This window comes from Oncorhynchus mykiss, chromosome 13 (assembly GCF_057628025.1).
Source record: "Oncorhynchus mykiss isolate SJ-2025 chromosome 13, ASM5762802v1, whole genome shotgun sequence".
Taxonomy (NCBI): domain Eukaryota; kingdom Metazoa; phylum Chordata; class Actinopteri; order Salmoniformes; family Salmonidae; genus Oncorhynchus; species Oncorhynchus mykiss.
The window spans coordinates 1,922,960-1,950,143 of NC_143034.1; the positions used below are offsets into that span (position 1 = coordinate 1,922,960).

Sequence of the window (27,184 nt, forward strand, 5' to 3'; positions counted from 1 at the left end):
GGCTGTGTGGCCTTTTGGGTGGTGGACCATTCCTGATACCCAGCAGGGGAAACTGTTGTGGCAAGTTGGCTGTGTGGCCTTTTGGGTGGTGGCCCATTCCTGATACCCAGCAGGGGAAACTGTTGTGGCAAGTTGGCTGTGTGGCCTTTTGGGTGGTGGCCCATTCCTGATACCCAGCAGGGGAAACTGTTGTGGCAAGTTGGCTGTGTGGCCTTTTGGGTGGTGGCCCATTCCTGATACCCAGCGGGGGACATGGCCTTTTGGGTGGTAGACCATTCCTGATACCCAGCAGGGGACATGGCCTTTTGGGTGGTGGACCATTCCTGATACCCAGCAGGGGACATGGCCTTTTGGGTGGTGGACCATTCCTGATACCCAGCAGGGGACATGGCCTTTTGGGTGGTGGACCATTCCTGATACCCAGCAGGGGACATGGCCTTTTGGGTGGTGGACCATTCCTGATACCCAGCAGGGGACATGGCCTTTTGGGTGGTGGACCATTCCTGATACCCAGCAGGGGACATGGCCTTTTGGGTGGTAGACCATACCTGATACCCAGCAGGGGACATGGCCTTTTGGGTGGTGGACCATTCCTGATACCCAGCAGGGGACATGGCCTTTTGGGTGGAGGACCATTCCTGATACCCAGCAGGGGACATGGCCTTTTGGGTGGTGGACCATTCCTGATACCCAGCAGGGGACATGGCCTTTTGGGTGGTGGACCATTCCTGATACCCAGCAGGGGACATGGCCTTTTGGGTGGTGGACCATTCCTGATACCCAGCAGGGGACATGGCCTTTTGGGTGGTGGACCATTCCTGATACCCAGCAGGGGACATGGCCTTTTGGGTGGTAGACCATACCTGATACCCAGCAGGGGACATGGCCTTTTGGGTGGTGGACCATTCCTGATACCCAGCAGGGGACATGGCCTTTTGGGTGGTGGACCATTCCTGATACCCAGCAGGGGACATGGCCTTTTGGGTGGTGGACCATTCCTGATACCCAGCAGGGGACATGGCCTTTTGGGTGGTGGACCATTCCTGATACCCAGCAGGGGACATGGCCTTTTGGGTGGTGGACCATTCCTGATACCCAGCAGGGGACGTGGCCTTTTGGGTGGTGGACCATTCCTGATACCCAGCAGGGGACATGGCCTTTTGGGTGGTGGACCATTCCTGATACCCAGCGGGGGACATGGCCTTTTGGGTGGTGGACCATTCCTGATACTCAGCAGGGGGAAACTGAGTGTGTAAAAACCCAGTGAACACTCAAACTGCTGCCCATTATGACCATCCCCCATTCAAAAGGGACTTAAATCTTCTGTCTTCACCCACTGAATGGCACACACACACGCACACACACATACACACAATCCTGCCTCCTCCCCTTCATCACTGATCGAAGTGGATTTAACAAGTGACATCAATAAGGGAACCATATCTTTCACTTGGTCAGTCTGTCAATTTTTTTTTTTAAAAGAGCAGGTGTTCTTAATGTTTTGCCAACTCAGTGTATTTTTTTTTTTTTTTTTTTGCTGTTGATTGACAGCTGTACTGACCACTAGAGAGACTCCGTCGTGAACCAGGGAGGTGGAGGCGTACAGATGAGAATCCAGCTTCCCCACATACAGAGTGGGCCTAAAACACACAAGACAAATGACATGAAGAATGACAGGAAAGAGAAGGTTTGAAACACCTTCAATTGCATTGTAATGCCCAAAACCCCATTAAGACAATGACTGTAAAAACTGTTACAATCCCCTGTGGTTGATGAGGAATTGAACAAATTGTATGGTTGTAGAGGGATGAGGCAAAAAGAATGGCAAGTAAGTCTGGCTGTACAACCGATTGGCAAAACGTACTGCAAATTGAGAAATCATGTGACTAAACTGATTAAAAAGAAGAAGAAACTAAACTATGAAACAAAGATAAATTACATAAATAATTATAATAAAAAAGCTTTGGAGAACCTTGAATGTCATTTTGGGGGGAAGAAAGGCTAACAGAACACAGAGCATGTTCTTTAATGGAAGCCTCTCCAACATTATCGAGGTAGAATCAGGAATTCCCCAGGGCAGCTGTCTAGGCCCCTTACTGGTAGAATCAGGCATTCCCCAGGGCAGCTGTCAAGGCCCCTTACTGGTAGAATCAGGAATTCCCCAGGGCAGCTGTTTAGGCCCCTTAATTTTTTCAATCTTTACTAACGACATACCACTAGCTTTTGAGTGTGTGTGTGTGTGTGTGTGTCTCTTACACCAGCTGTGTGTGTGTGCTGGCCTGCTCCGTGACAAACTGGTAGCTCCATTTCATGGTGTGTGTGTCGTGGGACGAGAAGGTGAGGTAACGCAGTGTCTCCATGGCAACTGACAGGTGAGGGGCGTGTCTTAGAGAGTCCTGGCTGTACAGATACACACCCACCACAGGTGACCCATAGTTTTGCATCCACAGGACGTCGCCTGGGATAGAGGAGAGGAGGGTTAGCAATAGAGAGAAAGGAGAGGAGGGTTAGAGACAGAGAGAGGAGGGTTGGAGACAGAGAGAGAGGAGAGGAGGGTTAGAGACAGAGAGAGAGGAGAGGAGGGTTAGAGACAGAGAGAGAGGAGAGGAGGGTTAGAGACAGAGAGAGAGGAGAGGAGGGATAGAGACAGAGAGAAGAGAGGAGGGTTAGAGAGAGAGAAGAGAGGAGGGTTAGAGACAGAGAGAGGGGAGAGGAGGGTTAGAGGCAGAGAAATGAGAGGAGGGTTAGAGACAGAGAGAGAGAGAGAGAGAGAGAGAGAGAGAGAGAGAGAGAGAGAGAGAGAGAGAGAGAGAGAGAGAGGGAGGAGGGTTAGAGACAGAGAGAGAGGAGAGGAGGGTTAGAGACAGATAGAGGAGAGGAGGGTTAGAGAGAGAGAGGGGAGAGGAGGGTTAGAGGCAGATAAATGAGAGGAGGGTTAGAGACAGAGAGAGGGGAGAGGAGGGTTAGAGACAGAGAGAGAGGAGAGGAGGGTTAGAGACAGAGAGAGAGGAGGGTTAGAGACAGAGAGAGAGGAGAGGAGGGTTAGAGAGAGAGAGAGAGAGAGAGAGAGGGAGGAGGGTTAGAGACAGAGAGAGAGGAGAGGAGGGTTAGAGACAGAGAGAGGAGATGAGGGTTAGAGAGAGAGAGGGGAGAGGAGGGTTAGAGGCAGAGAAATGAGAGGAGGGTTAGAGACAGAGAGAGGGGAGAGGAGGGTTAGAGACAGAGAGAGAGGAGATGAGGGTTAGAGACAGAGAGAGAGGAGAGGAGGGTTAGAGACAGAGAGAGAGAGAGGGAGAAGGGTTAGAGACAGAGAGAGAGGAGAGGAGGGTTAGAGACAGAGAGAGGAGAGGAGGGTTAGAGACAGAGAGAGGAGAGGAGGGTGAGAGACAGAGAGATGAGAGGAGGGTTAGAGACAGAGAGAGGAGAGAAGGGTTAGAGACAGAGAGAGGGGAGAAGGGTTAGAGACAGAGAGAGGGGAGATGAGGGTTAGAGGCAGAGAAATGAGAGGAGGGTTAGAGACAGAGAGAGGGGAGAGGAGGGTTAGAGACAGAGAGAGAGGAGAGGAGGGTTAGAGACAGAGAGAGAGTAGAGGAGGGTTAGAGACAGAGAGAGAGAGAGAGAGGAGGGTTAGAGACAGAGAGAGAGGAGAGGAGGGTTAGAGACAGAGAGAGAGGAGGGATAGAGACAGAGAGAGAGGAGAGGAGAGGAGAGTTAGAGAGAGAGAGAGAGAGAGAGAGAGAGAGAGAGAGAGAGGGAGGAGGGTTAGAGACAGAGAGAGAGGGAGGAGGGTTAGAGACAGAGAGAGAGGAGAGGAGGGTTAGAGACAGAGAGAGGAGAGAGGAGGGTTAGAGACAGAGAGAGAGGAGATGAGGGTTAGAAACAGAGAGAGAGGAAAGGAGGGTTAGAGAGAGAGGAGAGGAGGGTTAGAGACAGAGAGAGAGGAGAGGAGGGTTAGAGACAGAGAGAGAGGAGAGGAGGGTTAGAGACAGAGAGAGAGGAGAGGAGGGTTAGAGACAGAGAGAGAGGAGAGGAAAAGAGGGGATATAATACATTATAACCTAATAACATATAAAAAAAATTGTCAGGTGTTTATTGTAACAGGTGTTTATTGTAACAGGTGTTTATTGTAGCAGGTGTTTATTGTAACAGGCCTGTCAGGTGTTTATTGTAGCAGGTGTTAATTGTAACAGGCCTGTCAGGTGTTTATTGTAGCAGGTGTTTATTGTAGCAGGTGTTAATTGTAACAGGCCTGTCAGGTGTTTATTGTAGCAGGTGTTTATTGTAACAGGTGTTTATTGTAACAGGTGTTTATTGTAACAGGCCTGTCAGGTGTTTATTGTAACAGGTGTTAATTGTAACAGGTGTTTATTGTAACAGGTGTTTATTGTAACAGGTGTTAATTGTAACAGTTGTTTAATGTAACAGGCCTGTCAGGTGTTTATTGTAGCAGGTGTTTATTGTAACAGGTGTTTATTGTAACAGGTGTTTATTGTAACAGGTGTTTATTGTAGCAGGTGTTTATTGTAACAGGCCTGTCAGGTGTTTATTGTAGCAGGTGTTTATTGTAACAGGTGTTTATTGTAACAGGTGTTTATTGTAACAGGCCTGTCAGGTGTTTATTGTAGCAGGTGTTTATTGTAACAGGTGTTTATTGTAACAGGTGTTTATTGTAACAGCCCTGTCAGGTGTTTATTGTAACAGGCCTGTCAGATGTTTAATGTAACAGGCCTGTCAGGTGTTTAATGTAACAGGTGTTTATTGTAACAGGCGTTTATTGTAGCAGGTCTGTCAGGTGTTTATTGTAACAGGTGTTTATTGTAACAGGCCTGTCAGGTGTTTATTGTAACAGGCCTGTCAGGTGTTTAATGTAAAAGGTGTTTATTGTAACAGGTGTTTATTGTAGCAGGTCTGTCAGGTGTTTATTGTAACAGGTGTTTATTGTAACAGGCCTGTCAGGTGTTTATTGTAGCAGGTGTTTATTGTAACAGGTGTTTATTGTAACAGGCCTGTCAGGTGTTTATTGTAACAGGTGTTTATTGTAGCAGGTGTTTATTGTAACAGGTGTTTATTGTAACAGGTGTTTATTGTAGCAGGTCTGTCAGGTGTTTATTGTAACAGGTGTTTATTGGGAAACACATTAATTACCTGACTGTAAAACGTACCTGACTCTCTGTCTACGGTCACCACCAACCCATCACCACTGGAGACGAGATGGGCCATCTCTGGAGAAACAACTGCATTATCATACTGTGCAGAACTAGATAAGTACATCATAGTATAATGGTGTATCTACTGTAGTACATCACAGTATAATGGTGTATCTACTGTAGTACATCACAGTATAATGGTGTATCTACTGTAGTACATTATAGTATAATGGTGTATCTACTGTAGTACATCACAGTATAATGGTGTATCTACTGTAGTACATCATAGTATAATGGTGTATCTACTGTAGTACATCATAGTATAATGGTGTATCTACTGTAGTACATTATAGTATAATGGTGTATCTACTGTAGTACATTATAGTATAATGGTGTATCTACTGTAGTACATTATAGTATAATGGTGTATCTACTGTAGTACATTATAGTATAATGTGTATCTACTGTAGTACATTATAGTATAATGGTGTATCTACTGTAGTACATCATAGTATAATGGTGTACCTACTGTAGTACATCATAGTATAATGGTGTATCTACTGTAGTACATCATAGTATAATGGTGTATCTACTGTAGTACATCATAGTATAATGGTGTATCTACTGTAGTACATTATAGTATAATGGTGTATCTACTGTAGTACATTATAGTATAATGGTGTATCTACTGTAGTATATTATAGTATAATGGTGTATCTACTGTAGTACATCATAGTATAATGGTGTATCTACTGTAGTATATTATAGTATAATGGTGTATCTATTGCAGTACATCATAGTATAATGGTGTATCTACTGTAGTACATCATAGTATAATGGTGTATCTACTGTAGTACATCATAGTATAATGGTGTATCTACTGTAGTACATCATAGTATAATGGTGTATCTACTGTAGTACATCATAGTATAATGGTGTATCTACTGTAGTACATTATAGTATAATGGTATATCTAATGTAGTATATTACAGTATAATTGTGTACCTACTGTAGTACATTATAGTATAATTGTGTACCTACTGTAGTATATTATCATTGTGTACCTACTGTAGTACATTATATTATCATTGTGTACCTACTGTAGTACATTATATGATCATTGTGTACCTACTGTAGTACATTATATGATCATTGTGTACCTACTGTACTACATTATATTATCATTGTGTACCTACTGTAGTACATCATATCATTGTGTACGTACTGTAGTACATTATATTATCATTGTGTACGTACTGTACTACATTATATTATCATTGTGTACCTACTGTAGTATATTATCATTGTGTACCTACTGTAGTATATTATCATTGTGTACCTACTGTAGTACATTATAGTATCATTGTGTCCCTACTGTAGTACATCATATAATTGTGTACGTACTGTAGTACATTATATTATCATTGTGTACCTACTGTAGTATATTATCATTGTGTACCTACTGTAGTATATTATCATTGTGTACCTACTGTAGTACATTATAGTATCATTGTGTCCCTACTGTAGTACATCATATCATTGTGTACCTACTGTAGTACATTATATTATCATTGTGTACCTACTGTAGTCGTGTTTCTCATCGTACGGCGGGGCAGAGTAGTCGTTGTATGTTGCGTTCCACCTCAGCTCCTGTGTCTTCGTATCATACATCGTTATCATGTACTCTGGAATAGGATAGAGTATAGTACTGTAAAGTAGAGTAGAGCTGAGGACAGTAGGGTACAGTAGAACTGAGTAGAGTAGAACAGAGTTGAGTAGAGTAGAACTGAATAGAGTAGAACAGAGTAGAGTAGAACTGAGTAGAGTACAGTAGAACTAGTTGAATAGAGTAGAGTAGAACTGAGTAGAGTAGAACTGAGTAGAGCTGAGTATAGTAGAACTGAATAGAGTAGAACTGAGTAGAGTAGAACTGAGTAGAGCTGAGTATAGTAGAACTGAATAGAGTAGAACTGAGTAGAGTAGAACTGAGTAGAGTAGAACAGAGTAGAGTAGAACAGAGTAGAACTGAGTAGAGTAGAACTGAGTAGAGTAGAATTGAGTAGAGTAGAACTGAGTAGAGTAGAACAGAGTAGAGAAGAACAGAGTAGAGAAGAACAGAGTAGAATTCAGTAGAGTAGAATTGAGTAGAGTAGGGTACAGTAGAACTGAGTAGAGTAGAACAGAGTAGAACTGAGTAGAGTAGAACTGAGTAGAGTACAGTAGAACTAGTTGAATAGAGTAGAGTAGAACTGAGTAGAGTAGAACTGAGTAGAGCTGAGTATAGTAGAACTGAATAGAGTAGAACTGAGTAGAGTAGAACTGAGTAGAGTAGAACAGAGTAGAGTAGAACAGAGTAGAACTGAGTAGAGTAGAACTGAGTAGAGTAGAACAGAGTAGAACTGAGTAGAGTAGAACTGAGTAGAGTAGAACTGAGTAGAGTAGAACAGAGTAGAGTAGAACAGAGTAGAACTGAGTAGAGTAGAACTGAGTAGAGTAGAACAGAGTAGAGAAGAACAGAGTAGAGAAGAACAGAGTAGAATTCAGTAGAGCAGAATTGAGTAGAGTAGGGTACAGTAGAACTAGTAGAATAGAGTAGAACTGAGTAGAGTAGAGTAGGGTGCAGTAGAACAGAGTAGAGTAGAACAGAGTAGAGTAAAACAGAGTAGAACAGAGTAAAGAACAGAGTAGAGAAGAACAGAGTAGAGAAGAACAGAGTAGAATTCAGTAGAGTAGAATTGAGTAGAACTGAGTAGAGTAGAACTGAGTAGAGTAGAACAGAGTTGAGTAGAGTAGAACTGAGTAGAGTAGAACTGAGTAGAGTAGAACTGAGTAGAGTAGAACTGAGTAGAGTAGAACTGAGCAGAGTAGAACTTAGTAGAATTGACTAGTTACCCGTCTGTCCTATGGTGTGTTGTAGTCAGAATACAGTAGTATTGAATAAGTACCTGTCTGTCCTATGGTGTGTTGTAGTCAGAATGCAGTAGTATTGAATAAGTACCTGTCTGTCCTATGGTGTGTTGTAGTCAGAATACAGTAGTATTGACTAGTTCCCTGTCTGTCCTATGGTGTGTTGTAGTCAGAATGCAGTAGTATTGAATAAGTACCTGTCTGTCCTATGGTGTGTTGGGACTGATGGGAGTCAGAATACAGTAGTATTAACTAGTTCCCTGTCTGTCCTATGGTGTGTTGTAGTCAGAATGCAGTAGTATTGAATAAGTACCTGTCTGTCCTATGGTGTGTTGGGACTGATGGGAGTCAGAATACAGTAGTATTGACTAGTTCCCTGTCTGTCCTATGGTGTGTTGGGACTGATGGGAGTCAGAATACAGTAGTATTGACTAGTTCCCTGTCTGTCCTATGGTGTGTTGGGACTGATGGGAGTCAGAATGCAGTAGTATTGACTAGGTACCTGTCTGTCCTATGGTGTGTTGGGACTGATGGGAGTCAGAATACAGTAGTATTAACTAGGTACCTGTCTGTCCTATGGTGTGTTGTAGTCAGAATACAGTAGTATTAACTAGTTCCCTGTCTGTCCTATGGTGTGTTGTAGTCAGAATGCAGTAGTATTGAATAAGTACCTGTCTGTCCTATGGTGTGTTGTAGTCAGAATACAGTAGTATTGACTAGTTCCCTGTCTGTCCTATGGTGTGTTGTAGTCAGAATGCAGTAGTATTGAATAAGTACCTGTCTGTCCTATGGTGTGTTGGGACTGATGGGAGTCAGAATACAGTAGTATTGACTAGTTCCCTGTCTGTCCTATGGTGTGTTGGGACTGATGGGAGTCAGAATACAGTAGTATTGACTAGTTCCCTGTCTGTCCTATGGTGTGTTGGGACTGATGGGAGTCAGAATGCAGTAGTATTGACTAGTTCCCTGTCTGTCCTATGGTGTGTTGGGACTGATGGGAGTCAGAATACAGTAGTATTGACTAGGTACCTGTCTGTCCTATGGTGTGTTGGGACTGATGGGAGTCAGAATACAGTAGTATTGACTAGTTCCCTGTCTGTCCTATGGTGTGTTGGGACTGATGGGAGTCAGAATACAGTAGTATTGACTAGGTACCTGTCTGTCCTATGGTGTGTTGGGACTGATGGGAGTCAGAATACAGTAGTATTGACCTGTCTGTCCTATGGTGTGTTGTAGTCAGAATACAGTAGTATTGACTAGGTACCTGTTCTTCCTATGGTGTGTTGTAGTCAGAATACAGTAGTATTGAATAAGTACCTGTCTGTCCTATGGTGTGTTGTAGTCAGAATGCAGTAGTATTGAATAAGTACCTGTCTGTCCTATGGTGTGTTGTAGTCAGAATACAGTAGTATTAACTAGTTCCCTGTCTGTCCTATGGTGTGTTGTAGTCAGAATGCAGTAGTATTGAATAAGTACCTGTCTGTCCTATGGTGTGTTGGGACTGATGGGAGTCAGAATACAGTAGTATTGACTAGTTCCCTGTCTGTCCTATGGTGTGTTGGGACTGATGGGAGTCAGAATACAGTAGTATTGACTAGTTCCCTGTCTGTCCTATGGTGTGTTGGGACTGATGGGAGTCAGAATACAGTAGTATTGACTAGGTACCTGTCTGTCCTATGGTGTGTTGGGACTGATGGGAGTCAGAATACAGTAGTATTGACCTGTCTGTCCTATGGTGTGTTGTAGTCAGAATACAGTAGTATTGACTAGGTACCTGTTCTTCCTATGGTGTGTTGTAGTCAGAATACAGTAGTATTGACTAGGTACCTGTCTGTCCTATGGTGTGTTGGGACTGATGGGAGTCAGAATACAGTAGTATTAACTAGGTACCTGTCTGTCCTATGGTGTGTTGTAGTCAGAATACAGTAGTATTAACTAGTTCCCTGTCTGTCCTATGGTGTGTTGTAGTCAGAATACAGTAGTATTGACTAGGTACCTGTTCTTCCTATGGTGTGTTGTAGTCAGAATACAGTAGTATTGACCTGTCTGTCCTATGGTGTGTTGGGACTGATGGGAGTCAGAATACAGTAGTATTAACTAGGTACCTGTCTGTCCTATGGTGTGTTGGGACTGATGGGAGTCAGAATACAGTAGTATTGACTAGGTACCTGTTCTTCCTATGTATAGCAGTGGTGCATTGGGGCAAATGGAGTCAGATGATGATGTGGAGAGGCTGGTCTGTTTCTCTCCTGTCTGGGGGTCCACCACGAACCATACATCCTGCTTCTTACCTAAACAGGTACACACACACACACACACACACACGTTAACAATGATGTGACAGCCTCAAGACATTACTGATGTCCTGACAACACATTACTGATGTCCTGACAACACATTACTGATGCCCTGACAACACATTACTGATGTCCTGACAACACATTACTGATGCCCTGACAACACATTACTGATGTCCTGACAACAAGGTACTGATGTCCTGACAACAAGGTACTGATGTCCTGACAACAAGGTACTGATGTCCTGACAACAAGGTACTGATGTCCTGACAACACATTACTGATGTCCTGACAACAAGGTACTGATGTCCTGACAACAAGGTACTGATGTCCTGACAACAAGGTACTGATGTCCTGACAACACATTAATGATGCCCTGACAACACATTAATGATGCCCTGACAACACATTACTGTTGTCCTGACAACACATTACTGATGCCCTGACAACACATTACTGATGTCCTGACAACACATTACTGATGTCCAGACAACACATTACTGATGTCCTGACAGCACATTACTGATGTCCTGACAACACATTACTGAAGTCCTGACAACAAGGTACTGATGTCCTGACAACAAGGTACTGATGTCCTGACAACAAGGTACTGATGTCCTGACAACACATTACTGATGTCCTGACAACAAGGTACTGATGTCCTGACAACAAGGTACTGATGTCCTGACAACAAGGTACTGATGTCCTGACAACACATTAATGATGCCCTGACAACACATTAATGATGCCCTGACAACACATTACTGTTGTCCTGACAACACATTACTGTTGTCCTGACAACACATTACTGTTGTCCTGACAACACATTACTGATGTCCTGACAACACATTACTGATGTCCTGACAGCACATTACTGATGTCCTGACAACACATTACTGATGTCCTGACAACAAGGTACTGATGTCCTGACAACAAGGTACTGATGTCCTGACAACACATTACTGATGCCCTGACAACACATTACTGATGTCCTGACAACACAGTACTGATGCCCTGACAACACATTACTGATGCCCTGACAACACATTACTGATGTCCTGACAACACATTACTGATGTCCTGACAACAAGGTACTGATGTCCTGACAACAAGGTACTGATGTCCTGACAACAAGGTACTGATGTCCTGACAACAAGGTACTGATGTCCTGACAACACATTACTGATGTCCTGACAACAAGGTACTGATGTCCTGACAACAAGGTACTGATGTCCTGACAACACATTACTGATGCCCTGACAACAAGGTACTGATGACCTGACAACACATTACTGATGCCCTGACAACACATTACTGATGCCCTGACAACAAGGTACTGATGACCTGACAACACATTACTGATGTCCTGACAACACATTACTGATGTCCTGACAACAAGGTACTGATGTCCTGACAACACATTACTGATGCCCTGACAACAAGGTACTGATGACCTGACAACACATTACTGATGTCCTGACAACACATTACTGATGTCCTGACAACACATTACTGATGTCCTGACAACAAGGTACTGATGTCCTGACAACAAGGTACTGATGTCCTGACAACACATTACTGATGCCCTGACAACAAGGTACTGATGTCCTGACAACAAGTACCGATGTCTCTCACCAGTGTAAAGGACTCCATCAGAACTCCTACAGGGAGCAGACTGGACCAGCTCTGGGATGGTGAAGGGCAGTTTCTGGAGACATATAGACAATACTATATTATACAGTATATTATTATTATATTTATTAAAATACTATATTATACAGTATACTATTATGATATATATTAAAATACTATATTATACAGTATACTATTATTATATTTATTAAAATACTATATTATACAGTATACTATTATTATATTTATTAAAATACTATATTATACAGTATACTATTATTATATATATTAAAATACTATATTATTAGACTGGACCAGCTCTGGGATGGTGAAGGGCAGTTTCTGGAGAAATATAGACAATACTATATTATACAGTATACTATTATTATATATATTAAAATACTATATTATACAGTATATTATTATTATATATGTATTAAAATACTATATTATACAGTATACTATCCTATTATTATATATATTAAATGCTCTCTCTCTCTGTCCGTCTCTCTTTCTCGCTCTCTCGCTCTGTCTGTCCGTCCGTCTCTCTCTCTCTCTCTGTCCCTGTCCGTCTCTCTCTCTCTCTCTGTCTGTCTCTCTGACCGTCTCTCTGTCCGTCTCTCTCTCTCTCTGTCCGTCTCTCTGTCCGTCTCTCTGTCCGTCTCTCTGTCCGTCTCTCTCTCTCTCTGTCCGTCTCTCTGTCCGTCTCGCTCTCTCTCTGTCCGTCTCTCTCTCTCTCTCTCTCTGTCCGTCTCTCTCTCTCTCTCTCTCTCTGTCCGTCTCTCTGTCCGTCTCTCTGTCTCTCTCTCTCTCTCTGTCCCTCTCTCTGTCCGCCTCTCTGTCCCTCTCTCTGTCCCTCTCTCTGTCCGCCTCTCTGTCCGCCTCTCTGTCCGTCTCTCTGTCCTGTCTGTCTCTCTCTCTGTCCGTCTCTCTCTTACCATCAGTCCTTCCTTGTGTTTTCCTCCCAGGACGTAGAGACTGCCATCGTTGGGGTCAGGGAGAAACCCTGGCCTAAAAACACACACACAGTAGCAATGTTTATCAGGTGTGTGAGTGTGAGTGTGTGTGTGTGTGTGTGTGTGTGTGTGTATAGCAGAGTCACTCACTCAGTAAGGTAGACAGGTACCTGGATGATGGGATCTGGAAAAGATTTAAGAAAGATGGAATGTTCAGAATGAACAATATGTTAATTAGTACAAACATTAAGAACACCTTCCTAATACTGAGTTGTATATATTATTATACTATATATATCATTATGCCATACATATTATACTGTATTATTAAACTGTATATTATACTATACATATTATACTGTATATATTATTATACTACACTGTAGGTATATATTATTATACTATACATATTATACTATACTATATATTATTATACTATATATTATTATACTACACTGTAGGTATATATTATTATACTATACATATTATACTATACTATATATTATTATACTATATATTATTATACTACACTGTAGGTATATATTATTATACTATACATATTATACTATACTATATATTATTATACTATATATTATTATACTACACTGTAGGTATATATTATTATACTATACATTAATTATACTATACTGTAGGTATATATTATTATACTATACATATTATACTGTATATATTATTATACTACACTGTAGGTATATATTATTATACTATACATATTATTATACTATACTATATATTATTATACTGTATATATTATTATAGTATACTGTACATATTATTATACTGTATATATATTATTATAGTATTCTATAAATGATTATACTATACATATTATTATACTATATATATTATTATACTATACTGTAGGTATATATTATTATACTATATATTATTATACTATTGGTATATATTATTATACTATATATTAGTATACTATACTGTAAGTATATATTATTATACTATATATTATTATACTATACTGTAGGTATATATTATTATACTATATATTATTATACTATACTGTAGGTATATATTATTATACTATATATTATTATACTATACATATTTTTTGACTGTATGTATTATTATACTATACTGTAGGTATATATTATTATACTATACATATTATTATACTATACTGTATATTATTATACTATATATTATTATACTATACTGTAGGTATATATTATTATACTATATATTATTATACTATACTGTAGGTATATATTATTATACTATATATTAGTATACTATACTGTAGGTATATATTATTATACTATATATTATTATACTATACTGTAGGTATATATTATTATACTATATATTATTCTACTATACTGTAGGTATATATTATTATACTATATATTATTGTACTATACATATTTTTTGACTGTATGTATTATTATACTATACTGTAGGTATATATTATTATACTATACATATTATTATACTATACTGTATATTATTATACTATATATTATTATACTATACTGTAGGTATATATTATTATACTATACATTAATTATACTATACTGTAGGTATATATTATTATACTATACATATTATACTGTATATATTATTATACTATACTGTAGGTATATATTATTATACTATATATTATTATACTATACTGTAGGTATATATTATTATACTATATATTATTATACTATACATATTTTTTGACTGTATGTATTATTATACTATACTGTAGGTATATATTATTATACTATACATATTATTATACTATACTGTATATTATTATACTATATATTATTATACTATACTGTAGGTATATATTATTATACTATACATATTATTATACTATACTGTATATTATTATACTATATATTATTATACTATACTGTAGGTATATACACTGCTCAAACAAATTAAGGGAACACTTAAACAACATAATGTAACTCCAAGTCAATCACACTTCTGTGAAATCAAACTGTCCACTTAGGAAGCAACACTGATTGACAATACATTTCACATGCTATTGTGCAAATGGAATAGACAACAGGTGGAAATTATAGGCAATTAGCAAGACACCCCCAATAAAGGAGTGGTTCTGCAGGTGGGGACCACAGACCACTTCTCAGTTCCTATGCTTCCTGGCTGATGTTTTGGTCACTTTTGAATGCTGGCGGTGCTTTCACTCTAGTGGTAGCATGAGACGGAGTCTACAACCCACACAAGTGGCTCAGGTAGTGCAGCTCATTCAGGATGGCACATCAATGCGAGCTGTGGCAAGAAGGTTTGCTGTGTATGTCAGCGTAGTGTCCAGAGCATGGAGGCGCTACCAGGAGACAGGCAAGTACATCAGGAGACAACCCAGCAGTAGGACCGCTACCTCCACCTTTGTGCAAGGAGGAGCAGGAGGAGCACTGCCAGAGCCCAGCAAAATGACCTCCAGCAGGCCACAAATGTGCATGTGTCTGCTCAAACGGTCAGAAACAGACTCCATGAGGGTGGTATGAGGGCCCGATGTCCACAGGTGGGGGTTGTGCCTACAGCCCAACACCGTGCAGGACGTTTGGCATTTGCTAGAGAACACCAAGATTGGCAAAATCGCCACTGGCGCCCTGTGCTCTTCACAGATGAAAGCAGGTTCACACTGAGCACATGTGACAGACGGGACAGTCTGGAGACGCCGTGGAGAACGTTCTGCTGCCTGCAACATCCTCCAGCATGACCGGTTTGGCTGTGGGTCAGTCATGGTGTGGGGTGGCATTTCTTTGGGGGGCCGCACAGCCCTCCATGTGCTCGCCAGAGGTAGCCTGACTGCCATTAGGTACCGAGATGAGATCCTCAGACCCCTTGTGAGACCATATGCTGGTGCGGTTGGCCCTGGGTTCCTCCTAATGCAAGACAATACTAGACCTCATGTGGCTGGAGTGTGTCAGCTGTTCCTGCAAGAGGAAGGCATTGATGCTATGGACTGGCCCGCCCGTTCCCCAGACCTGAATCCAATTGAGCACATCTGGGACATCATGTCTCGCTCCATCCACCAACGCCACGTTGCACCACAGACTGTCCAGGAGTTGGCGGATGCTTTAGTCCAGGTCTGGGAGGAGATCCCTCAGGAGACCATCCGCCACCTCATCAGGAGCATGCCCAGGCGTTGTAGGGAGGTCATACAGGCACGTGGAGGCCACACACTCTACTGAGCCTCATTTTGACTTGTTTTAAGGACATTACATCAAAGTTGGATCAGCCTGTAGTGTGGTTTTCCACTTTAATTTTGAGTGCGACTCCAAATCCAGACCTCCATGGGTTGATAAATTTGATTTCCATTGATCATTTTAGTGTGATTTTGTTGTCAGCACATTCAACTATGTAAAGAAAAAAGTATTTAATTAGAATATTTAATTCATTCAGATCTAGGATGTGTTATTTTAGTGTTCCCTTTATTTTTTTTGAGCAGTGTAGTAAATTATATTATACTATACTGTATGTATAAATTATTATACTATACTATATATTATTATACTACATATTATTATACTATACTGTAGGTATATATTATACAATATATTGTTATACTATATATTATACTGTATGTATAAATTATTATACTATACTATATATTATTATACTATATATTATTATACTATACTGTAGGTATATATTATTATACTATACTGTATGTGTATATTATTATACTATATATTATTAAACTAATCTGCAGGTATATATTATTATACTATATATTATTATAATATACATATTATTATACTATACTGTATATTATTATACTATGTATTATTATACTATATTGTTGGTATATATTATTATACTATACTACACATATTATACTATACTGTAGGTATATATTATTATACTATATATTATTATACTATACTGTAGGTGTATATTATTATACTATATATTATTAAACTAATCTGCAGATATATATTATTATACTATATATTATTATACTATATATTATTATACTATATATTATTATAATACTATAATGTAGGTATATATTATTATACTATACATATTATTATACTATATATTATTATAATATACATAGTATAATAATATACAGTATAGTATAATAGTATGTATTATTATACTATACTATACATATTATACTATATATTGTTATACTATATATTATTATACTATACTGTAGGTATATATTATTATACTATATATTATTATACTATACTGTAGGTATATATTATTATACTATATATTATTATACTATACTGTAGGTATAAATTTGTATATTATACTATATATTATTATACTATACTGTAGGTATATATTATACTATATATTATTACACTACCTATTATACTATACTGTATATTATTATACTATATATTATTATACTATACTGTAGGTATATATTATTACACTACATATTATACTATATTATATATTATTATACTATATATTATTATACTATACTGTAGGTATATATTATTACACTACATATTATACTATACTATATATTATTATACTATATATTATTATACTATACTGTAGGTATATATTATTATACTATACTAGATATTATTATACTGTATATATTATTATAGTATACTATATATTATTATACTATATATTATTATACTATAGGTATATATTATTATACTATATGTTATTATACTATACTGTAGGTATAAATTAGTATATTATACTATATATTATTATACTATACTGTAGGTATATATTATTATACTGTATATATTATTATATTATACTGTAGGTATAAATTAGTATATTATACTATATATTATTATACTATACTGTAGGTATATATTATACTATATATTATTACACTACATATATTATTATACTATATATCATTATACTATACTGTAGGTATATATTATTATATTATACTATATATTATTATACTATACTGTAGGTATATATTATACTATATATTATTACACTACATATTATACTATACTATATATTATTATACTATACTGTAGTATTATTATTACACTACATATTATACTATACTATATATTATTATACTATACTGTAGGTATATATTATTACACTACATATTATACTATACTATATATTATTATACTATATATTATTATACTATACTGTAGGTATATATTATTACACTACACTGTATGTGGACGTGAGAGCGGGTGCTGACCTTCTTTGAGGGTCCATTTGATGTCTCCAGACTGCTTGGAGACAGCATGTAGACTCCCATCCAGAGTAGACACAAACAATAGAGACTCTGGTAGAGTTACACTCACTGACTTCACCTGGGGGGTAGAGAGAGAGAGGAGAGACTGACTTCACCTGGGGAGTAGAGAGAGAGTAGAGAAGAGAGAGAGTAGAGAAGAAAGAGAGAGAGAGAGAGAGAGAGAGAGAGAGAGAGAGAGAGAGAGAGAGAGAGAGAGAGAGAGAGAGAGAGAGAGAGAGAGAGAGAGTAGAGACTGACTTCACCTGGGGAGTAGAGAGAGAGAGAGAGAGGAGAGACTGACTTCACCTGGGGAGTAGAGAGAGAGAGAGAGAGAGAGAGAGAGAGAGAGTAGAGACTGACTTCACCTGGGGAGTAGAGAGAGAGAGAGAGACTGACTTCCCCTGGGGAGTAGAGAGAGAGTAGAGACTGACTTCACCTGGGGAGTAGAGAGAGAGAGGAGAGACTGACTTCACCTGGGGGGTAGAGAGAGAGAGGAGAGACTGACTTCACCTGGGGGGTAGAGAGAGAGTAGAGACTGACTTCACCTGGGGAGTAGAGAGAGAGGAGAGACTGACTTCACCTGGGGGATAGAGAGAGAGGAGAGACTGACTTCACCGGGGAGTAGAGAGAGAGAGAGAGAGAGAGAGAGAGCAGAGACTGACTTCACTTGGGGAGTAGAGAGAGAGAGACTGACTTCACTTGGGGAGTAGAGAGAGAGAGAGACTGACTTCACCTGGGGAGTAGAGAGAGTAGAGACTGACTTCACCTGGGGAGTAGAGAGAGAGAGACTGACTTCACCTGGGGAGTAGAGAGAGAGATTAGAGACTGACTTCACCTGGGGAGTAGAGAGAGAGAGAGAGAGAGAGAGACTATTGTTATAATAGACACATACAGTATTATAGATAGGTAGGTAGCTGGTCTGGTCCTCATGTCTGAACAGTGTTGGATGGATGGATGGATGGATGGATTAGATAGATGGATTAGATAGATAGCTGGCCTGGTCCTCTCAGCACAAACTGGCGCTAACCAGAATAGAAAGAGTGGGAGGCCCCGGTGCACAACTGAGCAAGAGGACAAGTACATTAGAGTGTCTAGCCTCTTCACCGTTGACGTTGAGACTGGTGTTTTGTGGATACTATTGCATGAAGTCTTGTTTTTACATGCATTGAGATAGTTCCTCAGTGTACCTGGAAAATCTTTCCAGCTCTCTCTCCCTTTCGACTACCATTCAGCGTGAAAGGGAACAATGTCTGATCCAGTGGAAACGTCATAAAATAGGCCTTCCTGATTACTGATTATCCCCTTGAACAAATAGTCTGTCATTACTGATTATCCCCTTGAACAAATAGCCTACAGCTCACTGGTGCAGGAAACTGAGGTTCCCAGAATTTTTTATACAATGCAGCGTGTTTGTTAGCAGGAGCTTCAGGCCAGAAAAAAAAGTTAATAGTTGATACAATGTTTCAAGTTGGTTGCAGACAGGCCATGTGTAACCAATGGGATTTTTATTTTATTTATTTATTTTAAATCAGGATGTTCAAACTGCAGGCTGCAATGTTTTTATTAGTTTTTTACATCATTAGAATAAATAATTATAATAATTATATAAAAGTTACTTTTTAGGTTTGTTTCATTTTCATTTTTAGATTTGGATTGAATTTTCATTAACCACATGACAATGATATTAAAATACGAGGACGTTATTATAAACTAAATTAAACGATCCACTATGAAAATGTGGATATGAAAACTATAACCGGCACGCAGATCGGTAGATACGGTGAGATAAATGGGCCACATGAGAAAGGTTGCCGACTCCTCGTTGTAGCCTTTTTACCTTCAGGAGAGTGACGGCAGAATCTGCGAAGGCCAGCAGGGTTGGAGAACGGTAATTATTTAATCAAACAGCGTGCTTAAAGCATCAGACCAGTTCAGTACATATAGTTGATTTAATTAAAACACATGGGGTGTGTCTATATATGGGATATATATATATATATATGAGAGGTTTCCTGTTCTGGAGATGAACATTAGGTGCTGTCTGATTAGAATATAAACGGGCCTGCTTCTGTTCTGGAGATGAACATTAGATGCTGTCTGATTAGAATATAAACGGGCCTGCTTCTGTTCTGGAGATGAACATTAGATGCTGTCTGATTAGAATATAAACGGGCCTGCTTCTGTTCTGGCGATGAACATTAGATGCTGTCTGAATAGAATATAAACGGGCCTGCTTCTGTTCTGGCGATCAACATTAGGTGCTGTCTGAATAGAATATAAACGGGCCTGCTTCTGTTCTGGAGATGAACATTAGATGCTGTCTGAATAGAATATAAACAGGCCTGCTTCTGTTCTGGAGATGAACATTAGGTGCTGTCTGAATAGAATATAAACAGGCCTGCTTCTGTTCTGGAGATTAACATTAGGTGCTGTCTGAATAGAATATAAACGGGCCTGCTTCTGTTCTGGCGATGTCGCCGTAAATGATCGTATTAAACTGGATTGATCTTTGATTGACTGTTATCAACCACTGCTCTCCTTGTTTTTCACCTGGAATGGAAATGTCCGTTACACCAGGACAACCTGAATAGCAAGATAACCCCCCCGTCTCCTTCTCAGCAAAGAGACCGCTTACCACATGTTGTGTGTGTTTAACCGCGACACTCCTGTATTTACTCAACAAGGGGTGGCATCATAGAACCGGACTCTGTATGGCGCCTTAAAGAGATATGTGGTCATTTAACAAGGAATGTCCACACGCGTTTCAATGTCCAATACCTTTACCATTAAACTACAACATATAGAGGCATCCAAATGGTAAAACGCCGACATATAGAGGCATCCAAATGGTAAAACGCCGACATATAGAGGCATCCAAATGGTAAAACGCCGACATATAGAGGCATCCAAATGGTAAAACGCCGACATATAGAGAGGCATCCAAATGGTAAAACGCCGACATATAGAGGCATCCAAATGGTAAAACGCCGACATATAGAGGCATCCAAATGGTAAAACGCCGACATATAGAGGCATCCAAATGGTAAAACGCCGGAGAGCGATATACCCTCTTACAGTCAATCAAAGATCAATCCAGTTACGTTATTGCCTACAATGTTAGACAGGTAACTATAACGGATTACATTTTTAAAAGTAACCTACACAGGACAGGACGAGAAAGACAAGAAAGAAAGACAGACAGACAGGCGAGGGGGGGTTGTTCATTTCCAGCATACTATTCTTGAAGTGTATTAGAGTCCCCTCTCTCTCTCTCTGTGTGTGTGTACGTGTTCCCGAAATAGACCAACAGGACAGTACCCAGCAGTAGGGTTTTCCCCCTCCCCTCCCCCATAAACAAGTAAACAACAACAAACACTCACCTGTAAGTCGCTTCCTTTCCAAGACAGCAGCAACAGCAGCAGGAGACAGCGTGCTAACTTCCCCATGGTTGTAGATCTACAAACGGGAATCTCGATCAACGGAAAGAAACGTGTTAAACTGACAAGAACAGAGGTCGAATTATCTGTCAACTTTCTCCAGCGATCGTCCATTTTGGTCACACAGCGACAGGGCTTCGTTGGTTGAACATTTTTTTCTAAGTCTTCTTTTCAGATTGACGTGTTTTATTTAACGTGTGTAACAGGTTGTGGATAGAAGTAGATGAGAGATCGGAAGACCATCACAACAGTACCGACTAACGACGAGCCCCCACCATTACGGTTTCCGTGTTGGAACGGATCCTGTGACGTCAGTTAGAGAGGGTGTCCTTGGTTCTCGTCGGTAGACGGTCAGGACCTACGGAATGGTCCCAAAAAAACAGCTCAAAATAGTTAAATAACAGAGAAGATAGTGTTTTTGTGTATGTGGCGGTTTTTCCTCACCAACATACCCATCATAAAGTATATAACTCAGCCTAAACGGCGCAATTCGACCTGCTGTCAAATCATGTGGGGCTAGGCCCCGCCCTCTTGTTTGATTGACGGCCGTTCCGTCCAATGGTAAAAGGAGAGTTGGACGGTAACGGGGGGCGGGGCTTAGAATGAGCTCGACGCCACATTAGAACACGTGGAAACGGCAATGTGGCTCGCGGCTTTGTGATCACTGCGACACGCGGCTCGTTCAGGTGAAAGAGAATAGAGATGGTGGCAGAACAGAGAAGAGACATCTATGCCTTTATTAAGCTCTCTCTGTCTCTCTTCCTCTCTTTCTCTCTCTCTCTCTCTTCCTCTCTCTCTCTCTTCCTCTCGCTGAGACTGTGTCGCTCTGTTTCTTCTTGTAATGTTCCCTGACTTTTCTCAGTTTATAGTGCTAAAGTGGTACTAAAGTGAACATTATTATGGATTTAAAAAAAACATTTCAAAATGAATCCCACCAGCACTACATATACAATAATACCCACGACCAGGCTATCCCACAGTCTCCATAGACAAACATTGGCAGTAGAATGGCCCATACTGAAGAGCCCAGTGACTTTCATAGGATACCACCTTTCCAACAAGTCAGTTCGTCAAATTTCTGCCCTGCTAGAGCTGCCCCCCCTGGTCAACTGTAAGTGCTGTTATTGTGAAGTGGAAACGTCTAGGAGCAACAACGGTTCAGTAGCGAAGTGGTAGGCCTCATCACTGTAAAACGGCAGACTCAACAGCCTTGGTTTCTCAAATGATTGCCTCGCCTGGTTCACCAACTACTTCTCTGATAGAGTTCAGTGTGTCAAATCGGAGGGTCTGTTGTCCGGACCTCTGGCAGTCTCTATGGGAGTGCCACAAGGTTCAATTCTTGGACCGACTCTCTTCTCTGTATACATCAATGAGGTCGCTCTTGCTGCTGGTGAGTCACTGATCCACCTCTACGCAGACGACACCATTCTGTGTACTTCCGGCCCTTCTTTGGACACTGTGTTAACAACCCTCCAGGCAAGCTTCAATGCCATACAACTCTCCTTCCGTGGCCTCCAATTGCTCTTAAATACAAGTAAAACTAAATGCATGCTCTTCAACCGATCGCTACCTGCACCTACCCGCCTGTCCAACATCACTACTCTGGACGGCTCTGACTTAGAATACGTGGACAACTACAAATACTTAGGTGTCTGGTTAGACTGTAAACTCTCCTTCCAGACCCATATCAAACATCTCCAATCCAAAGTTAAATCTAGAATTGGCTTCCTATTTCGCAACAAAGCATCCTTCACTCATGCTGCCAAACATACCCTTGTAAAACTGACCATCCTACCAATCCTTGACTTTGGCGATGTCATTTACAAAATAGCCTCCAATACCCTACTCAACAAATTGGATGCAGTCTATCACAGTGCAATCCGTTTTGTCACCAAAGCCCCATATACTACCCACCATTGCGACCTGTACGCTCTCGTTGGCTGGCCCTCGCTTCATACTCGTCGCCAAACCCACTGGCTCCATGTCATCTACAAGACCCTGCTAGGTAAAGTCCCCCCTTATCTCAGCTCGCTGGTCACCATAGCATCTCCCACCTGTAGCACACGCTCCAGCAGGTATATCTCTCTAGTCACCCCCAAAACCAATTCTTTCTTTGGCCGCCTCTCTTTCCAGTTCTCTGCTGCCAATGACTGGAACGAACTACAAAAATCTCTGAAACTGGAAACACTTATCTCCCTCACTAGCTTTAAGCACCAACTGTCAGAGCAGCTCACAGATTACTGCACCTGTACATAGCCCACCTCTTTCCCAACTGTATTTCATTTATTTATTTATTTTGCTCCTTTGCACCCCATTATTTTTATTTCTACTTTGCACATTCTTCCATTGCAAAACTACCATTCCAGTGTTTTACTTGCTATATTGTATTTACCTTGCCACCATGGCCTTTTTTGCCTTTACCTCCCTTCTCACCTCATTTGCTCACATTGTATATAGACTTGTTTGTACTGTATTATTGACTGTATGTTTGTTTTACTCCATGTGTAACTCTGTGTCGTTGTATGTGACGAACTGCTTTGCTTTATCTTGGCCAGGTCGCAATTGTAAATGAGAACTTGTTCTCAACTTGCCTACCTGGTTAAATAAAGGTGAAATAAAATAAATAAATAAATAATAAATAAATAAAACGTGGTCACAGAACAACCAAGTGCCGAAGCGTTAAAATCGTCTGTCCTCGGTTGCAACACTCACTCACCATTATTCCTCCTCCACCAAACTTTACATCCTCCAAACCAAGTTTCGTCCGTCAGACTGCCAGATGGTGAAGCGTGATTCATCACTCCAGAGAACGCGTTTCCACTGCTCCAGACTCCAATGGTTGGCGAGCTGCACACCACTTCCAAACTTCCTTTGGCACAAGAACTGTTTGTCGGAAGCTTCATGATATGGGTTTCCATGGCCGAGCAGCCGCATACAAGCCTAGGATCACCATGCCAACCGTCGGCTGGAGTGGTGTGAAGCTCGCCGCCATTGGAGCCATCACAGGAATGTCTTGTGAGGCCTGTGGGAGTCCTACAGCAAAACAACCGACATGTACGTGTTTGTGAGAGTCTTAGTGTGGGTAGGCCAAACTGTTCAGACTCTACAGACATGTACGTGTTTGTGAGAGTCTTAGGACAAACTGTTCGGACTCTACAGACATGTACGTGTTTGTGAGAGTCTCACTTTTAGTGTGGGTAGGCCAAACGGTTCAGACTCTACAGACATGTAGGTGTTTGTGAGAGTCTTAGTGTGGGTAGGCCAAACTGTTCAGACTCTACAGACATGTACGTGTTTGTGAGAGTCTTAGTGTGGGTAGGCCAAACTGTTCAGACTCTACAGACAAAAGTCAGCCGATTGGCTGTACCAACAAGTCCCAAGACGCTTGTGGAGGTCTCAGAGCAAAACGGAGGGTCTCATCTTTCCATAGAGGGGTCATAGTAGTTTGTAGATCCAAACCGTTCAGTCTCGTCTTTCCATAGAGGGGTCATAGTAGTTTGTAGACCAAACCGTTCAGTCTTTCCATAGAGGGGTCATAGTAGTTTGTAGACCAAACCATTCAGTCTTTCCATAGAGGGGTCATAGTAGTTTGTAGACCAAACCATTCAGTCTTTCCATAGAGGGGTCATAGTAGTTTGTAGACTAAAACCGTTCGGACGCCAAAGACAATTTTGTGATAAGATCTTTCGGGTTGTCTCATGGTCTGACAAACACCGCACTGGCTCTGCCACCTTACCAATAAATCCTGCACTACACTGGCTCTGCCACCTTACCGATACATCCTGTACTACACTGGCTCTGCCACCTTACCAATACATCCTGTACTACACTGGCTCTGCCACCTTACCGATACATCCTGTACTACACTAGATTGAGGCGCATCCAATTAAAAATGTAAAATACTGATTTTTATGGGGATTTATTATGCTAAATGTATTCAAGCAGGGGAGCGCGGACATCGACTGGGGAGTGCGGACATCGACAGGGGAGCGCGGACATCGACTGGGGAGCGCGGACATCGACTGGGGAGCGCGGACATCGACTGGGGAGCGCGGACATCGACTGGGGAGCGCGGACATCGACTGGGGAGCGCGGACATCAACTGGGGAGCGCGGACATCGACTCTTTATGTTTTGTAAAGACAGGCAAACTAGCCAGTTATTTAGAGCGCGGGGGCGCCGTCCTGAGAAGGAGGGACGATGCCCTGACTGCCTCACCCACACGTCATCATTTCCGCCTGCGATGCTGTACACACGCTCCTCTGCGTCTGTGAGTATCCATAGCAACGGCTCTGTTTTGGGCTGCCCTGCACATTGTAAAAAAAGTTCCAGCGACCCTGTGTATATATAGTATGTATATGTATCTACAGTATGTATATGTATATATAGTATGTATATGTATATATATATGTATATGTATATATAGTATTTATATGTATCTACAGTATGTATATGAATATATAGTATGTATATGTATATATAGTATTTATATGTATCTATAGTATGCATATGTATATATAGTATGTATCTATAGTATGTATCTGTATATATAGTATGTATCTGTACATATAGTATGTATCTATAGTATGTATATATAGTGTATATATAGTATGTATATGTATATATAGTATAAATATGTATATATAGTATTTATATGTATATATAGTATGTATAAATAGTATGTATATGTATCTATAGTATGTATATGTAGTATGTATATGTACATATAGTATGTATATGTATATATAGTGTGTATATGTATATACAGTATGTATATGTATACAGTGCCTTGCGAAAGTATTCGGCCCCCTTGAACTTTGCGACCTTTTGCCACATTTCAGGCTTCAAACATAAAGATATAAAACTGTATTTTTTGTGAAGAATCAACAACAAGTGGGACACAATCATGAAGTGGAACGACATTTATTGGATATTTCAAACTTTTTTAACAAATCAAAAACTGAAAAATTGGGCGTGCAAAATTATTCAGCCCCCTTAAGTTAATACTTTGTAGCGCCACCTTTTGCTGCAATTACAGCTGTAAGTCGCTTGGGGTATGTCTCTATCAGTTTTGCACATCGAGAGACTGACATTTTTTCCCATTCCTCCTTGCAAAACAGCTCGAGCTCAGTGAGGTTGGATGGAGAGCATTTGTGAACAGCAGTTTTCAGTTCTTTCCACAGATTCTCGATTGGATTCAGGTCTGGACTTTGACTTGGCCATTCTAACACCTGGATATGTTTATTTTTGAACCATTCCATTGTAGATTTTGCTTTATGTTTTGGATCATTGTCTTGTTGGAAGACAAATCTCCGTCCCAGTCTCAGGTCTTTTGCAGACTCCATCAGGTTTTCTTCCAGAATGGTCCTGTATTTGGCTCCATCCATCTTCCCATCAATTTTAACCATCTTCCCTGTCCCTGCTGAAGAAAAGCAGGCCCAAACCATGATGCTGCTGCCACCACCATGTTTGACAGTGGGGATGGTGTGTTCAGCTGTGTTGCTTTTACGCCAAACATAACGTTTTGCATTGTTGCCAAAAAGTTCAATTTTGGTTTCATCTGACCAGAGCACCTTCTTCCACATGTTTGGTGTGTCTCCCAGGTGGCTTGTGGCAAA

General features: G+C 40.4%; 1 protein-coding gene across 3 annotated transcripts in view; it reads right to left on the reverse strand.

Moving 5' to 3' along the window:
• ern2 (endoplasmic reticulum to nucleus signaling 2) overlaps positions 1 to 22,115 on the reverse strand; it is a 59,484-nt gene extending 37,369 nt beyond the window's left edge. For 2 of the 3 annotated variants that reach the window (XM_090194387.1, XM_090194385.1), the window contains exons 1-10: positions 21,511 to 22,115; positions 18,095 to 18,209; positions 13,090 to 13,123; positions 12,922 to 12,994; positions 11,987 to 12,059; positions 10,223 to 10,345; positions 6,731 to 6,832; positions 5,163 to 5,222; positions 2,257 to 2,458; positions 1,562 to 1,640 (exon numbers count right to left, since the gene is read on the reverse strand). In XM_090194387.1, coding sequence (XP_090050513.1) covers positions 1,562 to 1,640; positions 2,257 to 2,458; positions 5,163 to 5,222; positions 6,731 to 6,832; positions 10,223 to 10,345; positions 11,987 to 12,059; positions 12,922 to 12,994; positions 13,090 to 13,123; positions 18,095 to 18,209; positions 21,511 to 21,681 — 1,032 coding nt within the window. In that variant the 5' untranslated portion in view covers positions 21,682 to 22,115. The remainder of the gene's footprint in view (positions 1 to 1,561; positions 1,641 to 2,256; positions 2,459 to 5,162; positions 5,223 to 6,730; positions 6,833 to 10,222; positions 10,346 to 11,986; positions 12,060 to 12,921; positions 12,995 to 13,089; positions 13,124 to 18,094; positions 18,210 to 21,510) is intronic. The other variant, XM_090194386.1, reaches the window with a different exon arrangement.
• Positions 22,116 to 27,184: the final 5,069 nt, after the last annotated feature.